This window comes from Elephantulus edwardii, unplaced genomic scaffold (genome assembly GCF_000299155.1).
Source record: "Elephantulus edwardii isolate Elephantulus edwardi_28Jun2011 unplaced genomic scaffold, EleEdw1.0 scaffold00037, whole genome shotgun sequence".
In the NCBI taxonomy this organism is placed as follows: domain Eukaryota; kingdom Metazoa; phylum Chordata; class Mammalia; order Macroscelidea; family Macroscelididae; genus Elephantulus; species Elephantulus edwardii.
Genome location: NW_006399787.1, coordinates 12,491,742 through 12,510,354, shown reverse-complemented (window position 1 = coordinate 12,510,354; position 18,613 = coordinate 12,491,742). Strand labels below are relative to the sequence as shown.

The 18,613-nt window shown below is 42.4% G+C and overlaps 2 protein-coding genes and 1 pseudogene across 2 annotated transcripts in view; 2 read left to right on the top strand and 1 right to left on the bottom strand.

Moving 5' to 3' along the window:
* Positions 1-8,349, top strand: part of LOC102852872 (acyl-coenzyme A thioesterase 6-like) — a 15,150-nt gene extending 6,801 nt beyond the window's left edge. The window contains exons 2-3 of the mRNA XM_006884696.1: positions 2,817-3,019; positions 7,744-8,349. Of these exons, the coding sequence (XP_006884758.1) occupies positions 2,817-3,019; positions 7,744-8,349 (809 nt within the window). The remainder of the gene's footprint in view (positions 1-2,816; positions 3,020-7,743) is intronic.
* LOC102852464 lies at positions 6,970-7,455 on the bottom strand (annotated as a pseudogene).
* Positions 8,350-13,180: 4,831 nt separating the features above from the next.
* The window catches only part of DNAL1 (dynein, axonemal, light chain 1), a 45,392-nt gene continuing 39,959 nt past the window's right edge, over positions 13,181-18,613 (top strand). Inside the window, exon 1 of the mRNA XM_006884695.1 lies at positions 13,181-13,218. Coding sequence (XP_006884757.1) covers positions 13,216-13,218 — 3 coding nt within the window. The 5' untranslated portion in view covers positions 13,181-13,215. The remainder of the gene's footprint in view (positions 13,219-18,613) is intronic.

Below are 18,613 nucleotides of genomic sequence, written 5' to 3'. Positions count from 1 at the left end.
GCGCAGGAGAGGAAGGCCCTCTATGAGGTGGATTGATTCAGTGACTGGGATAATTGGGATGGGAGTGTCAGAGACAGTGCCATTGGCACAAGACAGAGCGGAGTTTAGGGCTGTTGTGCATAGGGTCGCTATGAGTCGCAGGTGACTCGACGGCACATAACAACAAACAACAACAACAACAACAACTGAGGTATGAAGATGTGCAGGGAGTGGGTGGATTAATCATAGAGTTGTATAATTTGATGAGAGGGGGTGAAGGAAATTGGAAAAATATGTTCTTGAAAACAATGTATTTAAATTTTGTAAATAAACTAGTATAATAATAATAACAATAATAATAAAAAACCCAAACAAACCCAAAACAGCTGCATGCAAATCACTCTTGAGACAGAGTAGGAATTTAGTAGTCAGACTGGTTGATTCAACCAGTATACCTTTTACACACTTTCATATTCCACACAAATAGAAAAACCTATCAGTCCCAATTATGGCATCTGATGTTCCAGTTAATCTAGTGTTAATATTTCAGTGTCTACTAGGGAGCTCTGGTGGCCTAGTGGCAAGAAGCCAAATTGCAATCCTGAAGACACACAGTTTGAGGCCACCAGTTGCTCCGTGGGAGAAGGATGGGCATTCTCCTCCCATGCATTTAACTGCCTCTGAAAACCCCCTAGAGGGTCAGCTATGGGTCATTTCTGACTTGACAGTACATAACAACTATATAGCCAAATGAAAATGTATTGCTTTCTTTATAAAGGCACTGTAAATAATATGGAAGTGTTCAGACATTCAATACCTAAGTATGGACTATGCCAAGTCCTGGGATGACAACAGCAAACAAAGTTGGACACGGGCTTTATTATTCTTACAGTCTAATAGAGAGCACAGGTGACTACACTTGCACCTCTAGTGCAGTGTGGCAAATGCTATGAGAGCAGAGGAGCAGGCATCAGGTGCTGGAGGGGACAGATAATATAAAAGCCATCTAACCAAGCTCTGGTTGTCCCTGATGCTGCTGCGTGTTGTTGAGTCAATTCCAGTTCATAGCAACTTTACCGCAGAGTAGATCTATCCTACAGGGATTCCTAAACTATAAATTTTTACAATAGTATATTGCTAGTTCTTATTTCCCATGGAGAGTTTGTGAGTTCACACCATTGATGTTTGAATTAGCAGCCAAGCACTTAAATATTGCACCACCAAGCCTCTTTAGATAGTGCCAATTTGCTGCAGAAGATCAAGGCAGTCTACAATATAGATTAAATGTCAACATCAAGAAGACAAAGATTTTCATCACGGGCCAATTGGCAGCACCATAATAGATGGAGAGGAGATTGAGGTTGTTAACATTCTTGGCAGCAGCAGTCAGGAAATCAAAAGACAAGCTGCATTGGGAAAATCTGCTGTCAGGGATCTCTCCAAATACTAAAGAGCAATAATGTCAGTCTGGAAAGTAAAGTGACCCTGATCCAGGCCATGGACTTTGCAACTACGTGCTATGCTCCATGGAGCTTTACAATGACTAAGGGTGGCAGAAGAAGGACCAATACATTTTCGTTGTGGTACTGGAGAAGAGTGTTAAATATTCCATGGACTGCCAAGAGAACAGGTTTGTCTTGGAGAGGGTGAGACCAGGTTGCTGTTTAAAGGTAAGGAATTTGAGGCTGCATCTCACATACTTAGGGCATGTGGCCAAGAGGGACTCGTCCTTGGAGAAGGCTATCATACTTGGAAGGGTGGAAGGACAGTGCAAGAGAGGAAGACCCTGGATGAGATGGATTGACATAGTAACTGGGGGAGTGAAGTTAGGTGTGTCAGAGACAATGAGAATGGCTCAGAATAGGCAGGGTTAGAGTTGCTGTACCTAGGGTTGCAGGTGACTCAACAGCCAAAGCAACAACAACAAGAAAAATTGTTGGTAGAAAAGTACATCTCTTTCTGTGTTATTTCAAGCTCTGTTTAATTGTATTGTGTTTATTTTGTGAAAAAACTTCTTGAAAAATAAGGCATTTTATGCCCGCCTACTTCTGTCCCACAGGTTATTATAAGCAAAAAGAGCCCTCCTTCCTTCCAGTCCCAATTGTTTGTAATGTGCCACCAAGTTGCTTGCGACTCATAGTGACCCTATGCACAGTAGCCTAGAATCTTTTCCTATCCTGAGCTAATCTGTCTCTGAGACCTCTATGTCCATTACACCAGTTACTGTGTCAATCTGTCTCCTCCAGGACCTTTCTGTCTTTTCCTATCCCTCCATCCTTCCAAGCATGATGTCTTTCTCCAAGGATCTTAGTCTCCAGACGGACATCGTTGCTCTTTAGCACTCTGGAGAAGTCCCTGACTGCAGATTTTCCTAAAACAGTTCAATCTTTTCATTTCCTGAATGATTGTGCCACAATTGTGGAGCCAAATAAACTAAAGCTGTTAATAACCTCAATCTCTTTTCCTTCTGTTATAGTGCTGCCAGTTGGCTCTATGGTGAGAATCTTTTCTTCTTGAGGTTGAGTTTCAATCCATATTGAAGGCTGGAGTCCTTGACCTTTTGCATCAGATGCTTCAGGTCCTCCTCAGTTTGGGCAAGCAAACTGTATAACACAGGTTGTTGATAAGTCTTCCTCCAATCCTGATGCTACATTCCTCCTCATAAAGTCCAGTCTCCTGAATGATCTGTTCCACATACAGATTATTTTACTCACATACCACCCGGTGAAGTCTGTCCTCAAAAACTGTACTGTTTTTGACTGCTCAAAACTAGAAGCTAAGCATATATTTTGAGAATCTAAAACTCTTGAACATTTTTCTTTTGTGCTGTTCTCCAGGCCTGGGACGCTTCCCTGGAGTCATAGATCTGTATGGAAGTGGTGGCGGCCTTTGTGAATACAGGGCCAGTCTCCTAAGTGGACATGGTTTTGCTGTGCTTGCTCTGGCTTATTTCAAATTTGAGGACCTTCCTAAAGATTTGTCTGATATGGACCTGGAGTACTTTGAAGAGGCTGTGGACTTCATGCTGCAGCATCCAAAGGTGAGATCTGGTGCTTGCCTGCATGTAGAGAGGAAGAGATGAGGGAGAGAGACCAGGGCTGCCTTCAAAGTCCTGCCAGGAAGGCTAGGGCTGGAGCTGGGCTATGAGACACAAAGGCGCTTTCTTGTTGTTATATCCTGTCAAGTTGGGACCGATTCATAGCTGAGCCTCCAGCTGATTTTCCAAGGCTGTGAACTGTACCCATCTCTCTCCCTCAGAACATACAGGGCATTCAAACTATGTGTTTGAATTGGTAGTGCAACTCCTTATTACTGAACCACCAGAGCTGTCAAAGGTGACTAGATTATTTTCATTTTCACTCACCTGTCTAAGCCTGTAAAACTAAGTTGTTTCATTCCATTTGTAACTCTTGACCATAATTAGCATGGCACTAGTTAAGGGGTTAGTAATGAGTCTGGTTCTACATTTACAGCAAATGTAGCATTATGAAACTGAAGAAGGCATCTGCTCTCCCAGGGTTTTTTTAATACCTTTAATATAAATGTATATGTTTAGGATTTGACATTAAAAAGTTAAAGTTAAAATTGTTAGAAGCAATTGGTGGTATTGGACTAGAGACTGAGCATTTATTTATGATATTTAGGGATTATCATTAGTTTTCATAAATGTGATATGATATGGTCTTATAGGAAAAGTCCTTTATCTGATAGTGGAAAAAATAAACTAGCATATTTTGGTAAGATTGCAAGTGAAATGATTCCTACTCTTTGCTTTTAGCTAGATTTAAGAGACACAAACATTCTGCTGTCAAAAATGACAATGCTGTGTCGTCTGGCAGGTCATCTAGTTCCACCTGAGTTCAAGGAATGATCTCTTGGCAGAGAAGCCAAGTCCTAAATGTTCTTAAACTGTAACCATCGGCTAGTGCACTGGAAAATGAAGAGATCAATATATACTCTTAGCTCGGCTCTTAGACCTAGGTAAGAGGGATTCAGTCCCTATTCATTTTAGACAGTCACATTATGACTGTCACTGAGTGCACTACTACCCACATGGTGAAGTGTAAGAGGCATCTATAGAAAGTGTCCACTTGGATACTGGCCACCAGTTCTCACGGATCTGGAACCCCTGAGGTCTCTGCCTAAACAGTTCTGAGTCCAGGCACTGTACTGTGCCTCCTTCCTAGGTCCTTAAGTGAGTAAACCCATAGGCTTTAATGTGTAGGCTGTGATAGTCCACAAGTGTTCAAGGCATCCTGAGGTAAGTAAAGGAGGCATGAATGGGAAGAGGAGGGAAGATGAGCCAGGAATGGGAGCCAGTATCAGGAGCCACCTCTTCTCCCTGCCACGTTCGGTGAGACTGGTGACTACTGTATTCAGAAGGAAACTTACTTGCCATATTCTAGTCCAGAATTTCCAGGAATTATAATATGTTCAAAGTGAGCCCTTGTAAGTTTTTGTCTCAGTATGATGTCAGGGGTATCTCCAAAATACTGAAGAGCAACGATGTCAGTTTGAAGACTAAGATGCACCTGATTTAGGCCACAGTCTTCTCAGTTATCTGCTGCACAACAGAGAGCTGGACAATGAATAAGGATGACAGAAGATGAATTGATGCTTTTGAGTTGTGGTGTTGGAGAAGAGTACTGAGTATCCCATGGACTGCCAAAAGAACAAGCACATATGTCCTGAAAAGAGTGCGGCCAGAGTGCTCTTTGGAGGCAAGAATGATGCAGATTTGTCTTTCATATATGGACTTATATCTTGTTATGTGCCACTGAGTCGCTTGTGACTCATAGCGACCCTATGCACAACAGCTCTGAACCCTGCTCTATCCTAAGCCAACCTTATTGTCTCCTACGCCCATTACCCCAGGCACTGAATCAATCCATTTCATCAAGGGTCTTCCTTTCTTGTGCTGTCCCCCCCACCCTTCCAAGCACAATATCCCTTTCCAAGGACTGGTCCCTCCTTTCAACACGGCCAAAATATCTGATGGAGCTTCAGAATCCTTGTATCCAAGGAGCAGCTTGGCTTCACCCTCTCCAGGATGAACCTGTTTGTTCTCCTAGCAATCTATGGTATATTATTCTTCTCCAGCAGCACAGCTCAAAGGCATCAATTCTCCTTCTATCATCCCTAGTCATTGTCCAGATCTCTGATGCATAACAAGTGATTGTGAAGACCATGGCCTGGATCAGGCACAGCTTAGTCTCCAGACTGACATCATTATCATTATCATTAATGTTGTAGAATAAAATCATGAATATCACACACAAGCAAAATTCTGCTAAAAATGATCCAAAAATGACTGAAACAGCACATTAACAGAGAAGGGCCAGATGTGCAGGCTGGGTTTAGAAGAGGCTGTAGTACTAGGGATATTATAGCTAATGTTAGATGGAACTTGGTTGAAAGCAGACTATGCAGACCCATTTGACTGTGTGGATCACAACAAACTGTGGCTTACTCTAAGAAGAATGGGAATCCCAGAACATTTGATTGTGCTTATGCAAAACCTATACTTGGATCAGGAAGCGGCTATCAGAACAGAGTAAAGTTCAAAGTTGGGAAAAGGTGTACACCAAGGATGTGTCCTATCTCCATGTCTTTTTAATCTATATGCGGAACAGATCATTCTGGCGGCTAGGCTCTTTGAGAAGGAATGTGGCATCAGTATTGGAAGAAGACTCATCAACAACCTGCGTTATGCAGATGACACACCTTGCTTGCCAAAACTGAGGAGGATATGAGGACATTTGCTACAGAAGGTCAAGGAGTACAGCCTTCAATACGGATTGAAGCTCAACATCAAGAAAACAAACATTCTCACCACTGGGCTGATTGCTGGCATCGTAATAGTGCAGAGACTGAGATTGTTAACAGCTTCCATTTGCTTGGCTCCGCAATTAACAGTCTTGGCACTAACAGCTAGGAAATCAAAAGATGAATTGCACTGGGAGAGTCTGCTCTCAGGGACCTCTCTAGAATACTGAAGAGGACATGTAGCTAAGTGAGGCTATTCCTTGGAAAGGGACATCATGCTTGGAAAGATGGAAGGTCAGCAAAGGAGTGGACGACCTCCAACAAGATGGGTTGACAGGATGGTTTCAGCACAGGGCTTTAGTGTCTCAGAGATGGTGAGGATGGCACTGCATAGCACAGGTTTCGGGTTGGCTGTTCATAGGGTCGTTATGAGTCACACTCGACTCGATTGCACCTAACAAGTTGTTGTGGAGATGTATTTCTCTAGGTAAGAAAATATATTTAACACTTTTTAATTTGGTTTAGAACTTTAAGATGCTTATTTTTTTATTCAAAATTAAGATTTTATGGGTGTTTTTAGCAAAACAAATGAAAAAGATTTATTAAGGTGATAAGACAAAGAAAAGAAGAGGGAAGAGGGGGGAGGGACCCCCTGGAAAGATGGGATGAAACCAGACCTTACAGCATGCTGACAGTGGAAAAGGAGACTAAGAGTCAGAATTAAGTCTTGAGACGTTGTTAAGTGGATTGACAATTTCCCAACTATAACATCTGGCCCCCCACATCCTCAAAGTTCTAGCTCATTTTTCTTCCTTTTATCAGTATCACACTCAAAGTACAACCATAGGGTATATATAGACAGTGACATTAAGTCTTCTTGCCATCATACTAAGTCAGAAAGGGAAAAAGGTACTATAGGATTTAGTAAGCATCAAAAGTGTTTTAATATTCAAGAGGCTGCTGATGTTGTGCCCGATGACCTGTACCAACATTCTTACCCAAATAAAAAGGGATAATACTGTTGTCTAGTTTTTATTTCATAGTCATAAACTCTGCAATCCTGCTAAACTTGGAGAGGTAGAAAGAAAACATGGAACCCAAGGAGCTGTAGCAAGAGCACAAAGACTAAAAGCTACTGAAAGCACCCTAGGGTAGCAGGGTGATCTCTGGAGCTATAGAAGGAATGGTCTGGTGACGAAGAAAAAACATGAAATACAGATCGTGTCAGACTTGTCCACAGTCAGCAATGATGATCTTCTTGTTGGTCTTGCCATTCCTGAACCCAAAGAGCTCCATGGCTTCCACAATGTTCACGCCTTCGTTCACCTTGCCAAAGACTACACACGCTTGCTATCCAAACGTTCAGTCTTCGCAGTGTAGATAAACTTGGGAACTGTTTGTATTGGATCCAGCATTTGCCATGGATAGGATGCCAGGACCTGTGTACTTCAGGATAAAGTTCTCATCAAACTTCTCTCTGTAGATGGACTTGCCACCTGTACCATTACAGCAAGTGAAGTCACCACCCGGGCACATAGGAATGAGTCTGTGAAAGCAGGAACCCTTGTAACTGAATCTTTTCTCCCCAGTACTCAGAGCATGGAAGGTTACTGCTGTCTTTGGAACTTTATCTGCAAACAGCTTAAAGGAGAGCAGCCTAAAGGTTTTGCCACTGACAGCAATGTCAAAGTACATGGTGGGACTAACCATGGCTGGGCGTGAGGGGAGTGGACAAGAGAGCCGCTGAGGCAGCGGTGTCTGCAAATGGCCAACTTTAAGATATTTAGTTGTCAGCTTTCATGTATATATTCTTGACCATGACCCAATAAAAATTACAGAGGGCCTGTGTCCATGACAACTGGTTAACGGTTTTATTAGAAGATTCATATGAACTATGTGGATATATGAAGAAAGTAAGTAACATTAGAAAACACTGCTTATAAAATGTAAAATTGTTTACTTCCTCAAATGCTAACATGTTCTTTCTCTCTTCATCAGGTGAAAGGCCCTAATATTGGGCTTCTTGGCTTCTCCAAAGGAGGGGACCTGTGTCTTTCCATGGCCTCCTTCTTGAAGGGCATCACAGCCACTGTGCTTATCAATTCCTGTGTGGCCAATTCAATGTGTCCTCTACATTACAAAGACATGACTATTCCCAGTCTTGAAAATGACCTAGAGAAATGTAGGATCACTGAGTCAGGTTTTATTGTTTCTACGGATGTCTGGGGAAACCCAATGGAGGAACATAACCACCAAAGTCTAATTCCACTGGAGAAGGCCCAGGGGCCCTTCTTGTTTATCATCGGCAAGGATGATCAGAGTTGGAAAAGTGACTTTTTTGCTAGTATAGCCTCAAACAGATTACAAGCCCATGGGAAAGACAGACCCCAGATAATCTGCTACCCAGGAGCTGGTCACTGTATCGATCCACCTTATTTTCCTCTTCGTGTAGCCTCGGTGCATGCACTTTTTGGCCAGACAATGTTCTACGGAGGTGAGCCTGTGGCTCACTCCAGGGCACAGGTAGATGCCTGGCAGCAAATTCAAACTTTTTTCCATAAACATCTTGGCAGCAAAAAATCAGTCAAACAAAGCAAAATATAGCAATCAGATATCAGAGGCTATGAATAAATATTCTATTCATTCAACATTCATTTTCTTTGTTTGGTCAGAGGATTCGCAGCCTAATATAGCTTTCTCTACTGCTGCCACCCCACCCCACCCCACTTATATCCCCATTACCCCAGAGTTTTACTCTATGTATAGGTTTAACCATGACCTTTCTGTAGGACTGGTCTTAACCTTAAATCTCAACTTAAGGAAAAAAAAAAAAGACAACCAAAAACAAATACGGTAAGCAGAAGAAATGAAAAAGAGGTTACTTGCTCAGTGGGAGAAAGGTTGGCAGTCTCCTCTTGTAAATATTTCTAACCTTGAAAGCCAGTGGGAGGTCTCCATGAGCCAGAATTGGCTTGAGGACAGTGAGTTGGTTGGGTGAGTGCCCACTTACAAGATGCCTGGGTAGTGCACACAGTTTTTGCTGGTCTAAATGTAAAGCCTAGTGATTTGAACTCATTCAGAGAAGGAAATCCTGGTGATCTGCTCCAAATGGAGTTCTACTCTGTAGTGCATGGGATGCCAGGGGTTGGAACTGTGTATGGACAATGAGCTTGTAAGTTTAGTTTTTCTCACCTGTCAATTTCTGGCCTTCCTTCAGCTTTATGTGCCAGTTCTGAGGAATGAGTGTCGGAATTGTTCTGGAATCTCTTTATCTCCTTAGGTCCTCTCTGTCAATGTTTGAACTGTAGGAGTCTGTCCTCTTGAGTCCTTTAAGAAGCAGGTTCTACCTCATTCTCCTGAATATAGTTGACTCTTGCATAACATGGGTTACATGGGTTCTGGGGCCATGCTTAGTCAAAAATCCACATTTTAGGAGAGATACCCAATACCAGTCCAGTCAATTATGACTCATGCTCCAAAGCTATAAATCTCAACTGGTGCAGACTTTTCTTTCTCCCAATGAACAGCTGGTGGATTTGAACTGTAGATCTTTTAGCTAACAGGCCAAAATGTAACTCACTACACCACCAGGCCTCCTTCTTACTGGGAAAGAAGAGGCAACTTACTTGCACATTAATCTCAGGGAGTTGTTGGGCCCCCTCAACCCTCTGTGAAAATGCTTTCATATCAAAATAAAATAAGACTGGAGATTTACCAGCAGGGTTCAGAACAAGTCTGCTCAAACAATCAACAGAAAACATGAGGTCCCCTCTACTGGCTATCTTGTCTCATATGATGGTTTGCAGTTCTCAGATCTGATCATTCATAGGCAGCAACTTAAGTGGTACTGATCTCAGGGAGTTTTAATACTTGTGACATTTGAGCTCACATTCCAAGCCCTGAGGTTCACCACGCTAACAAAAGGAAATGTACACTTAAGTGCATAGTGCAAGCCTATGTTGTTCAAGAGTCAACTATTTATACCCCCAAATGTGTACCTGAACTGTCTCTGAATGTCAGTTTGAAGAGTGGAATCTTGAACCTGTAATACACTTCCTCTAAGTTTACCATCTGCATGGATTCCAGTCACAGGATGGTTCCATCTGCCTAAACAATTGCCTAGATACTATTTTAACCATTTCAGGAGTCCCTCAGTATGTATGTGTAATGTGTATATGGAAAGTAAATTACATCTTTTGGGCATAATGACTAATGCTGTTGTTGTTGTTATGTGCCATCGAGTCGCTTGCGACTCATAGCAACCCCATGTACAACAGCCCTAAACTCTGCTCTGTCCTGTGCCAATCACACTGTCTCTGACACACCCATCCCGATTACCCCAGTCACTGAATCAATCCACCTCATAGAGGGCCTTCCCCTCCTGCGCTGTCCCTCCACCCTCCCAAGCATAATGTCCTTCTCCAAGGACCGGTCTCTCCTCACAACATGTCCAAAGTATGTTAGATGGAGCCTCAGAATCCTTGCCTCCAAGGAGCCACCCGGTTTAACCCTTTCCAGGACAAATCTGGACTAATAGTTCAGTGAATACTAAGCTTTCTGGGACTTTAAGTTTTTTTGCTTTTTTCTCTCACATGTACAAATACACATTTAAAAAAAAACAACAAACTTATTCCAGGCCATAGGGCTACAATAAGTAGTTACAGTAAGCAATATTATTTACAGATGTATAATTCTTTAGTATAGCTTTCTCAGTGAAAGTACAGCTTGTGTTAAAACAGATACTACAAATCTCTCTTCCCCTCCCTCTTTGATCTGGGGTGGTCTTAGAGCTTTGTATTCATTCACATCAGGGAAGTTTTTCTCCTCGATCTTCTACCTGTAATTCCTGACATTTTAAGCTCAATTCAAACCCCTTCTGAAACTTTTAAACCTTTTCATTGCCTGTCTGAATTCAGTAAAGATTATTTTGAGAGCAAACACTGGAATTTGGCAGGAGTCTGTAGTTCTTGATGTTCTTAACCAAATTTAGGGAGCAGAGTCTTCTAGTGGCTCATAAGGGATTTCAGAGATTTTAATGGCCAGTGTTGTCAAAAATGACTTTCTTATTACCGATAGCAGGTTGTTTTCTCAGCCAGTCACACTAAGTGACCAGTGTCCCTTCTGGTAATCCTTTGCTGCTGAGCATCAGCAGACCACGCCCTTTCCAGCAATGCCCTGTCTTCCTAATCCCTAGGACGTGCCCCAGGGACCCAATCCTTCTCAAAGGGTGTGTCCCTTCTTGGCCCTGACCACCCAGCACTGTCCCTGTGTGCTGATCTCCAGTTGAGCTGGTGCCAGACCACACCATACTGAAGTGGATCGATTTCAGTAGCAAGCATGCCAGGCCTGGCCTGCACTCCAAATCCTCAGTGCCTTCTTCCAGTTTAGGAGATTGATGTTCACCTCTTCCTTTTTCTACTACAAGATCAGGACCCTGGCCATCACATCCCAGTGGGGCCTAGCAGAGGAGCTTCTAGATATAACCAAGGCCATTTCCACTTATGGGCTATCACGGCATGAGATAACTGCAAGGACCTAGCCAGGGACTGGGCTCTGGGCACTGACTTCAGGGGCCTAAAGCCCACGGAACCTCTACAGAGCCTCATACTCGCAAGCTTGGAGGACCTTTTCTTCCACAAAATGCTGAGGGACATAATGGAAAACCCTCCTGAAATAAGAGGTGACTGTTCACACCATGTCATTATTGATGGCAGTGTAGCTGCCTTCCAACCATCTCATCCCCTACATGCCCCAGGGTTGAGTGTCATCGTCATCACACTCAAGGGCACTGCCCGAGGGGTGTCTGCCTCGGCTACGGGGTGAGGTCTGTTTCACCGAGGGTCCTGACAATACCCATTTAGGGAATGTTTTGTCAAAGTTGGCTTGTTTCGCTAATTTATCATCTAAAGGGAGTCCCTTTTGTTCCCCAGACAACATATAGAACATTCATTCCTCTATATGGTGCCTATGATAGAAATCCAATCTGCTTGAGGATCTTTATCCTGCCAGGAGCCCACCCAGCAGGAAGTGTTACTTATGTGCACATCTTGCATGTTTGCTATACAAAGCATAACACAGCTGTAAATTCCCCAGCATTACATGTTAGGGTAAAGGTAAGCTTTGTGTTCTTATCTAACACTAATGCCTTCGAGACATTCACCATCATGAGAAACGTTTTGTTTCCCATTTCACAGACCAAGGAACTACTTCCATGTAATATAAATGAGGAAAACAAGGTTTGAAGTGTTTTCACCAAACTACACAAACAGGCTAAAATTAGGGTGTGAGTCAACCTCTTTGAGCTACAAATTTTGGTCGTCTTTAGAAATTCCATAAATTTGAGTTCAGTGAATGAAATTAATCAATTTAAAAATATATATTGGTCTTAAAAAATATATTGGTCTAACACTGGTCTTACTCCTGTTATCACCTTTCTCTACATCCCATACCTCATCCTTAAAATGCTACAAAAAAACCTTAGAGATTTTTAAACATGCTAACTGAAAGGTCAGTGGGTCAAGCCTCAGACTCTTTTACAAAACTGGTAGAGATTTTGTCAGGAAAGGAGGAATCCTAGTGAGGGGAGACCAAGGAGGCTTTCTAAGAAAAACAAGCACAAAAGCTGTATAATGTAATTTTTACCTTTTTTATATAAACATTTTACTTTTCCCTACTTAAAAAAAGACAAAATACTGAACATAAAGACAAAGCCATGCCAACTATTCCGACTGGTACCTTGCAGTTTAATTTGAAACAAGACTAGCTTGCCTGTGTACAGAGACACTTCAACATTTTTAATGGCAGTAGATGATTTCATTGTTTGGATGTAGAATAAACCCAACTTGCTGCCAAGGAGGAGATTCTGACTCAGAGACCTTCGCCCTTTCTCCCACGGAGAGGGTGGTGGATTCGAACCGGCGGAGGCCTTTAGGTTAGCAGCGAAAAGTCTCTATGGACAAGGCCACCAAAGCTCACTCAATTACGACAGTAGTGTCCTCCCTATGTCTCTTATCTGTAATTCGTTCGAGTACTCTTTCCCCGTTTTTACAATTTCTGGCTAACTTGATGGAGGAGGGACTTAAATGAAGGGTAATGGTTATCTAGAGAGGTCTTCCGTTTTAAACCTTCGGAACGGAAAAAAAAATGGTATGTGACCCCAGATAATAGAAACTACGCCCTGTAAAAAACAGCGCCTGACCACGACGTGGCCGGTTAAGCACTCATGCCGTCTCCGCCCCTCTTCCCAGACCCAGTAGCCGCATGACAGTTACCGAGCAGCAAGCGGCCCCTCCGCTGGAGGACCCCGGCGGCCGCCGCGCCATCCCACAATGCCGCGCTCGCGCCACCCTACGGGCGGAGAGAGAGGGTACACTAGTCGGCGCGGATTGGCGGAGGGCTCTGAGAAGTGCGCACGCGCACTTACCCCGGCGGGCCCTAGCAACCAGAGCAGTGACAGTAGCAACGGCCGGAATGGTGAGTTACCCTCCAGGTCTCTTAACGTTGCGAGGAGATTGGGCGTGGAAAAGGGTGACTGTGGCGTGAGAAGGATGGTGGGTGGTCAAAGAGCGGAAGAGAGTCTGGAGCAATAGCAAGCTCATTGGAGTTCGAGGCCTGAGTCGAAAGAGATGCCTGGACAGGGGTGGTCGGCTCGAGGTCAGCCTGTGTCAGCTTGGAGGTTGGAGTAAGGTAGAGGAAATGTGTCGGTAGAAAACGAAGGATAAATAGCAGGAAATATTTAAAAAGAAAGAGAAGACTAAAGTGGAAAAATGATAGGGAGCGTATGGATATGGGTATCTCTTAGCATAGAAAAATTTGCCCCTGGAGACATGCAGGGAGGGACTGATTATACGGCGAGTGTTTCTAACACCTATTTCAGCAGCATTGGTCATGTAAACCAAGTTGTCATCCAAATGACGTTTTGCACAGTTCATGGGTAGCAATGAGATCCACTCCGATAGAATATGTTAGAATAGTGATTCTGAAGTTCCAGGAGGCCAAAAAAATTCAAGATTCAGATAATAAAAGATTCAGAGGGAACAGTGATCAGGCATTTGCATTTTGACAAAGCACCTCAAACTGGCCACATGCTTTGATAAATGCTACTACTTTAGATATGAGATTAACTTACTCAGTCAGAGCTCTGTCGAGTCATATAGACTTTGACAGCATAGCATTGATGCGCCTCATTTCTACTTAAAAGTGTGCACTTTCTTTCTCATATAGTTGGAAGTTCCAGTTAGTAGTTTGGAAAGGATGTTAGCTGGTTACATACAGATCCACCCAAAACGAATATTTAGCTAAGTGTTTGATTGCCCTGCCAAATGGTAATGTTTATGAAGGATACGTTTAATTAGTTATCTTCTTTATGTGATTCCAATGCACACGGGCAGAAATTGAGCCCAGGGAATTGAAATGAAGAAGTCATATCGGCTTCAACCATTATATTAAATGCCACTCTTAATTTTTTTTTTTAAATGCCACTCTTACACGTAGTTTCCCCTGCTGCTTTCCTTCCTTCAATTCACAGGCATTTTGCTGAAGACCACTACGAAGGAAGGTAAAAAGTTCTGGAATGGAGGTTTATATGCACATTAAGAAAGAAAACTAAAAAATGAGCTCTCATAACTTGGTTGCTAAGGAGTCAGACCTCTGGTGATTTGAATCCAGCAGTGACTCTACCAGGAGAACAATGAGCAGTCTCCTCGCTGTGTGATTTGCAGTCCATAAGAATTTAGCTGAAGAACACTGACAAGGAAAGTTAAAAGTTCTGGAATGTAGATTTATATTCAGGTGAAGAAAAAAGTATTTCTAAATACTGAGAATATGAAACATGGAGACTATTGAAACTCTCCAGAGAATGAGTAATTAGATGAAACTTGTTGAAATTGCATGATCCAGAAGACTTGGGGTTTTTGGTCCACATAACCTTTCTCCATACCTATTCGGTCTGTATGCTGAGCAAATCATTTGCGATTCTATGAAGAAAAAGGTGGCATCAGGACAGAAGGAATACTCATCAACAACCTGCATTATTCAGATGACATGACCCTACTTGCTGAAAGTGAGGAGGACTTGAAATGCTTGCTGCAAAAGATTAAAGATTACAGCCTTCAGTATGGATTATGCCTCAATATCAAGAAGACAGAAATCCTTATCACAGGACCATGACTCACAGAAACTCTAAGGACAAATAATCTAAACCTTGCCCTATCCTGTGCCATCCTCATCATCTCTGATATACTTGAGCCCATTGTTATAGTAATTGTTTCAATCTAGATTGTTGGTGGTCTTCTTCTCTTTTGCTGACACTTCACCTTTCCAAGCATGATGTCCTTTTCCAAGGACCGGTCCCTTCTAACAATATGGCCCAGATCTGTGAGAAAAGATTGAAACTCAACAATTTCATCTTGCTTGAATCCACAAGCAACACCCTTGGCACCAGGAGTCAAGACATTAGAAGATGAATTGCACTGGGAAAGTTTGCTGTAAAGGAACTCTCCCAAAGTACTGAGGAGCAGTGATGTCAATTTGAAGACTAAGGTGCATCCGATTTAGGCCATGGTCTTTTCAGTCATTTGTTATGCATCTGAGAGCTGGACAATGAATAAGGATGATAGAGAAAGAATCTATGTCTTTTACTGTAGTATTGTGGAAGAATTTTGAGTATCTCATAGACTGCCAAAAGAATGATGAAAAAGATCTTTGAGAAAGTGCAACTGGGGTGCTCCTTGGAAGCAAGGATTGTGAAGCTTCATTTCACAGATCTAGGGCATATTGTTAGGAGGGGCCGGTCCTTAGAAAAGGACATCATGCTTGGAAAGGTGAAGTGTCAGCAAAAGAGAGGACCATGAACAATCTAGATTGACACAATTACTATAACAATGGGCTCAAGTATATCAGAGATGATGAGGATGGCACAGGATAGGGCAAGGCTTAGATTATGTGTTCTTAGAGTTTCTGTGAGTCGTGGTCAACTTGACAGCACCTAACAACAAGAAGAGGACAGGTGTCAGTATGAAGACCAAGATGTCAGTTTAAAGACCAAGGTACACCAAATCTATGACATTTTCTTTGCTTCCTGTGCATCAGAGATTGGACACTGAATTAGGAAGACCAAAGAAGAATTGGTGCATTTGAATTGTGGAGTTTTAGAAAAGTACTGAGGGATCCCATGGTTGTCAAAAGAAAAAATAAGTCAGTCTTGGAGGAATTGCAACCAGGGTGCTCTTTAGAAGCATGGACAGTGAACTTTGGGCTCACATTCTTTGGACATGTGTCAAGAGGGGTGAATCTTTAGGGAAAATATATAATACTGGGAAGTTGGAGGGCCACAGAAGAGGAGGAAAATCCTCAATACCACAGTGACTGCCACAGAGGGTTCAAGTATATCAGATCATGAGCATGACGGAGGATATGTTGTTGATAAGGTTGCTGCTATGAGCTGTATTCGTGCAAGAAAAGAGTTGAAATTAAACTATGACAGACACTATCACTTTAGAATTTTTATTTTGTGCTTAGTATGAGTTCAGTGTCTATAGGTATATAGATTCTTGCAATAAGTATATCTTTATAGTAGATGTATGTTGGGCCATTGAGTTGACTGCAACTCATCGCAACCCTGTGCACTCATAGGACCCTGCCATATCCCAAGCTGATCTCACTGCCTCCAACACACCTACACCCTTTATCCCAGTTATTGTGTCAATTTTCTCCAGGACCTCCCTCTCCTGCACTGTCCCTCAACCATTCCAAGCATGATGTCCTTCTCCAAGGCATTTCCAGCATATGTGAGATGGAGCTTAAAAATCCTTGTCTCCAGGGAGCAGCTTGGTTTCATCTGTTCTCTTGGCAGTCTTGGTATCTTCAGTGCTCTTCTCCAGCACCACAATTCAATAGCATCGATTCTTCTTCTGTCACCCTTAGTCATTGTCCACCTCTCTGGTACCTAGCAAGTAATTGCAAAGACCAGGGCCTGGATCAGGTGAACTAGATGTCTATAGACTGACACTGGTGTTTATAGTAGGTCTATGTTGTTGTTGTTGTTGTTGTTAAGTGCCGTCGAGTCACAGGTGACTCATAGCGACCCTATGAAGGAGAGTCCTCAAAGCTTGGGAGTAGGTCTATAGATTATCATAATTCATAATTCAGTCTTTGCAAGCATTTAAATGAATTTATATTTGGGGAAAATTTTTTTTAAAAAAAACTTATCCCTACTACTGGCCCATCTATATTGTTGTTATTAGGTGCTATTGAGTCAACTAAGACTCATGTTGATATTGTTGTTAGGTGCCATCGAGTTGAGTATAACTCATAGCATTCGTATAAGCAGTATAACTCAACTTCAACTTTGTCCTGTCTTTTGCCATCCTCATTGTCTCTGACACACTTGAGCCCGTTGCTGCCGTTATGTCAGTCTCTTGTTGAGCACCTTCCTCTCTTGCACTGACTATCTTTCCGAGCATGATGTTCTTTCCAATGAACAGCCTTTCCTAGCAACTTGCTCAGAGTATAAGAGACAGAGCTTCATCATCTTTGCCTCCAAGGAACACTCTGGCTGCACTTTTCTTAAGATAAATGTTTTTGTTCTGTGGCAATCCATAGTATGTTCTGTACTCTTCTCTAACACCACAACTCAAAGACATCAATTCTGTCATCCTTAATCAGATGCATAGCAAGTGATTGAACAGATCATGGCCTGTATCAGGCACACCTTGGTCTTCAAACTAACATCATTGCTCCTCAGTGGACTTTCCCAATGCAATACATCTCCGGATCTCCTAAATGCTGTTGCCAAGGGTGTTGATTGTGAGACCAAGTAAGAGGAAATGATTGACAATTTCAATCTTTTTTCCATCTATCGTAGTGTTGCCTCTTGGCCCAGTGATGAGTATATTTGCTTTCTTGATGTTGAGATGTAATCCATCTTGAAGGCTGTAGTTTTTGATCTTCTGAAAGTGTCTCAAATCCTCCTCAGTTCTGGCTCAGCAAAATTGTGTCATCTACATGACATAGGTTGTTGATGAGTCTTCTTCTGAATCCTGATAATCACATTTTCCATCATAGAGTCCAACTTCTTGAATGATTTGCTCAAGCTACAGATTGAATAGGTATGAAGAAAGGCTACAACCCTGATGCACAACTTTACTGATTTTAAACCATGTTTTAAGCCATGATGTGGCAAATGTGGTAATGGTTACTCATGGTGGACAGTGTTTGCTGGAGCTTCCAGACTAAAACAAGCCTGGAAGCAGGAGCAGCATCCACTTCCAAAATGACTTGCCTCTAGAAACTCTGTGTACAAACAGTGCTTAGGCCTTCCATTCATAGGGTCACTATGAGTTGTCTATGACTCGATGGCACCTAACAACAACAGCAGCACCATGATAGATGAAGAAAAGATTGAGGTTATTCACAATTACTGCTTGCTTGGCTCCACAGTCAACACTCTTGGCACCAGCAATCAGTAAATCAAAAGATGAATTGCACTAGGAAAATCTGCTGTCAGAGACCTCTTCAGAGTACTAAGAAACAACAGTGTTAGTCCAGAGACTAAGGTGTGACTGATCCAGGCCATGGTCTTCACAATTACTTGCTATGCATCAGAGAGTTGGACAGTGACTAAGGATGACAGAAGAAGAATCAGTTGCCTTTGAGTAGTAGTACTGGAGAAGAATCTTGAACATACCATGAATCTCCAAAAAAACAATTAAGTCTATCTTAGAGAGGGTGAAACCAGGTTTCTCCTTGGAGGCTAAGATTTTTTTTATATTAATTTAGTTTGTTTATTTTTCATTTCAATGAACATCTACAGATATTTTGGAATTCCATTCATTCATTGTTGCACCCTTCTCCCCGCACAAACCCCTCC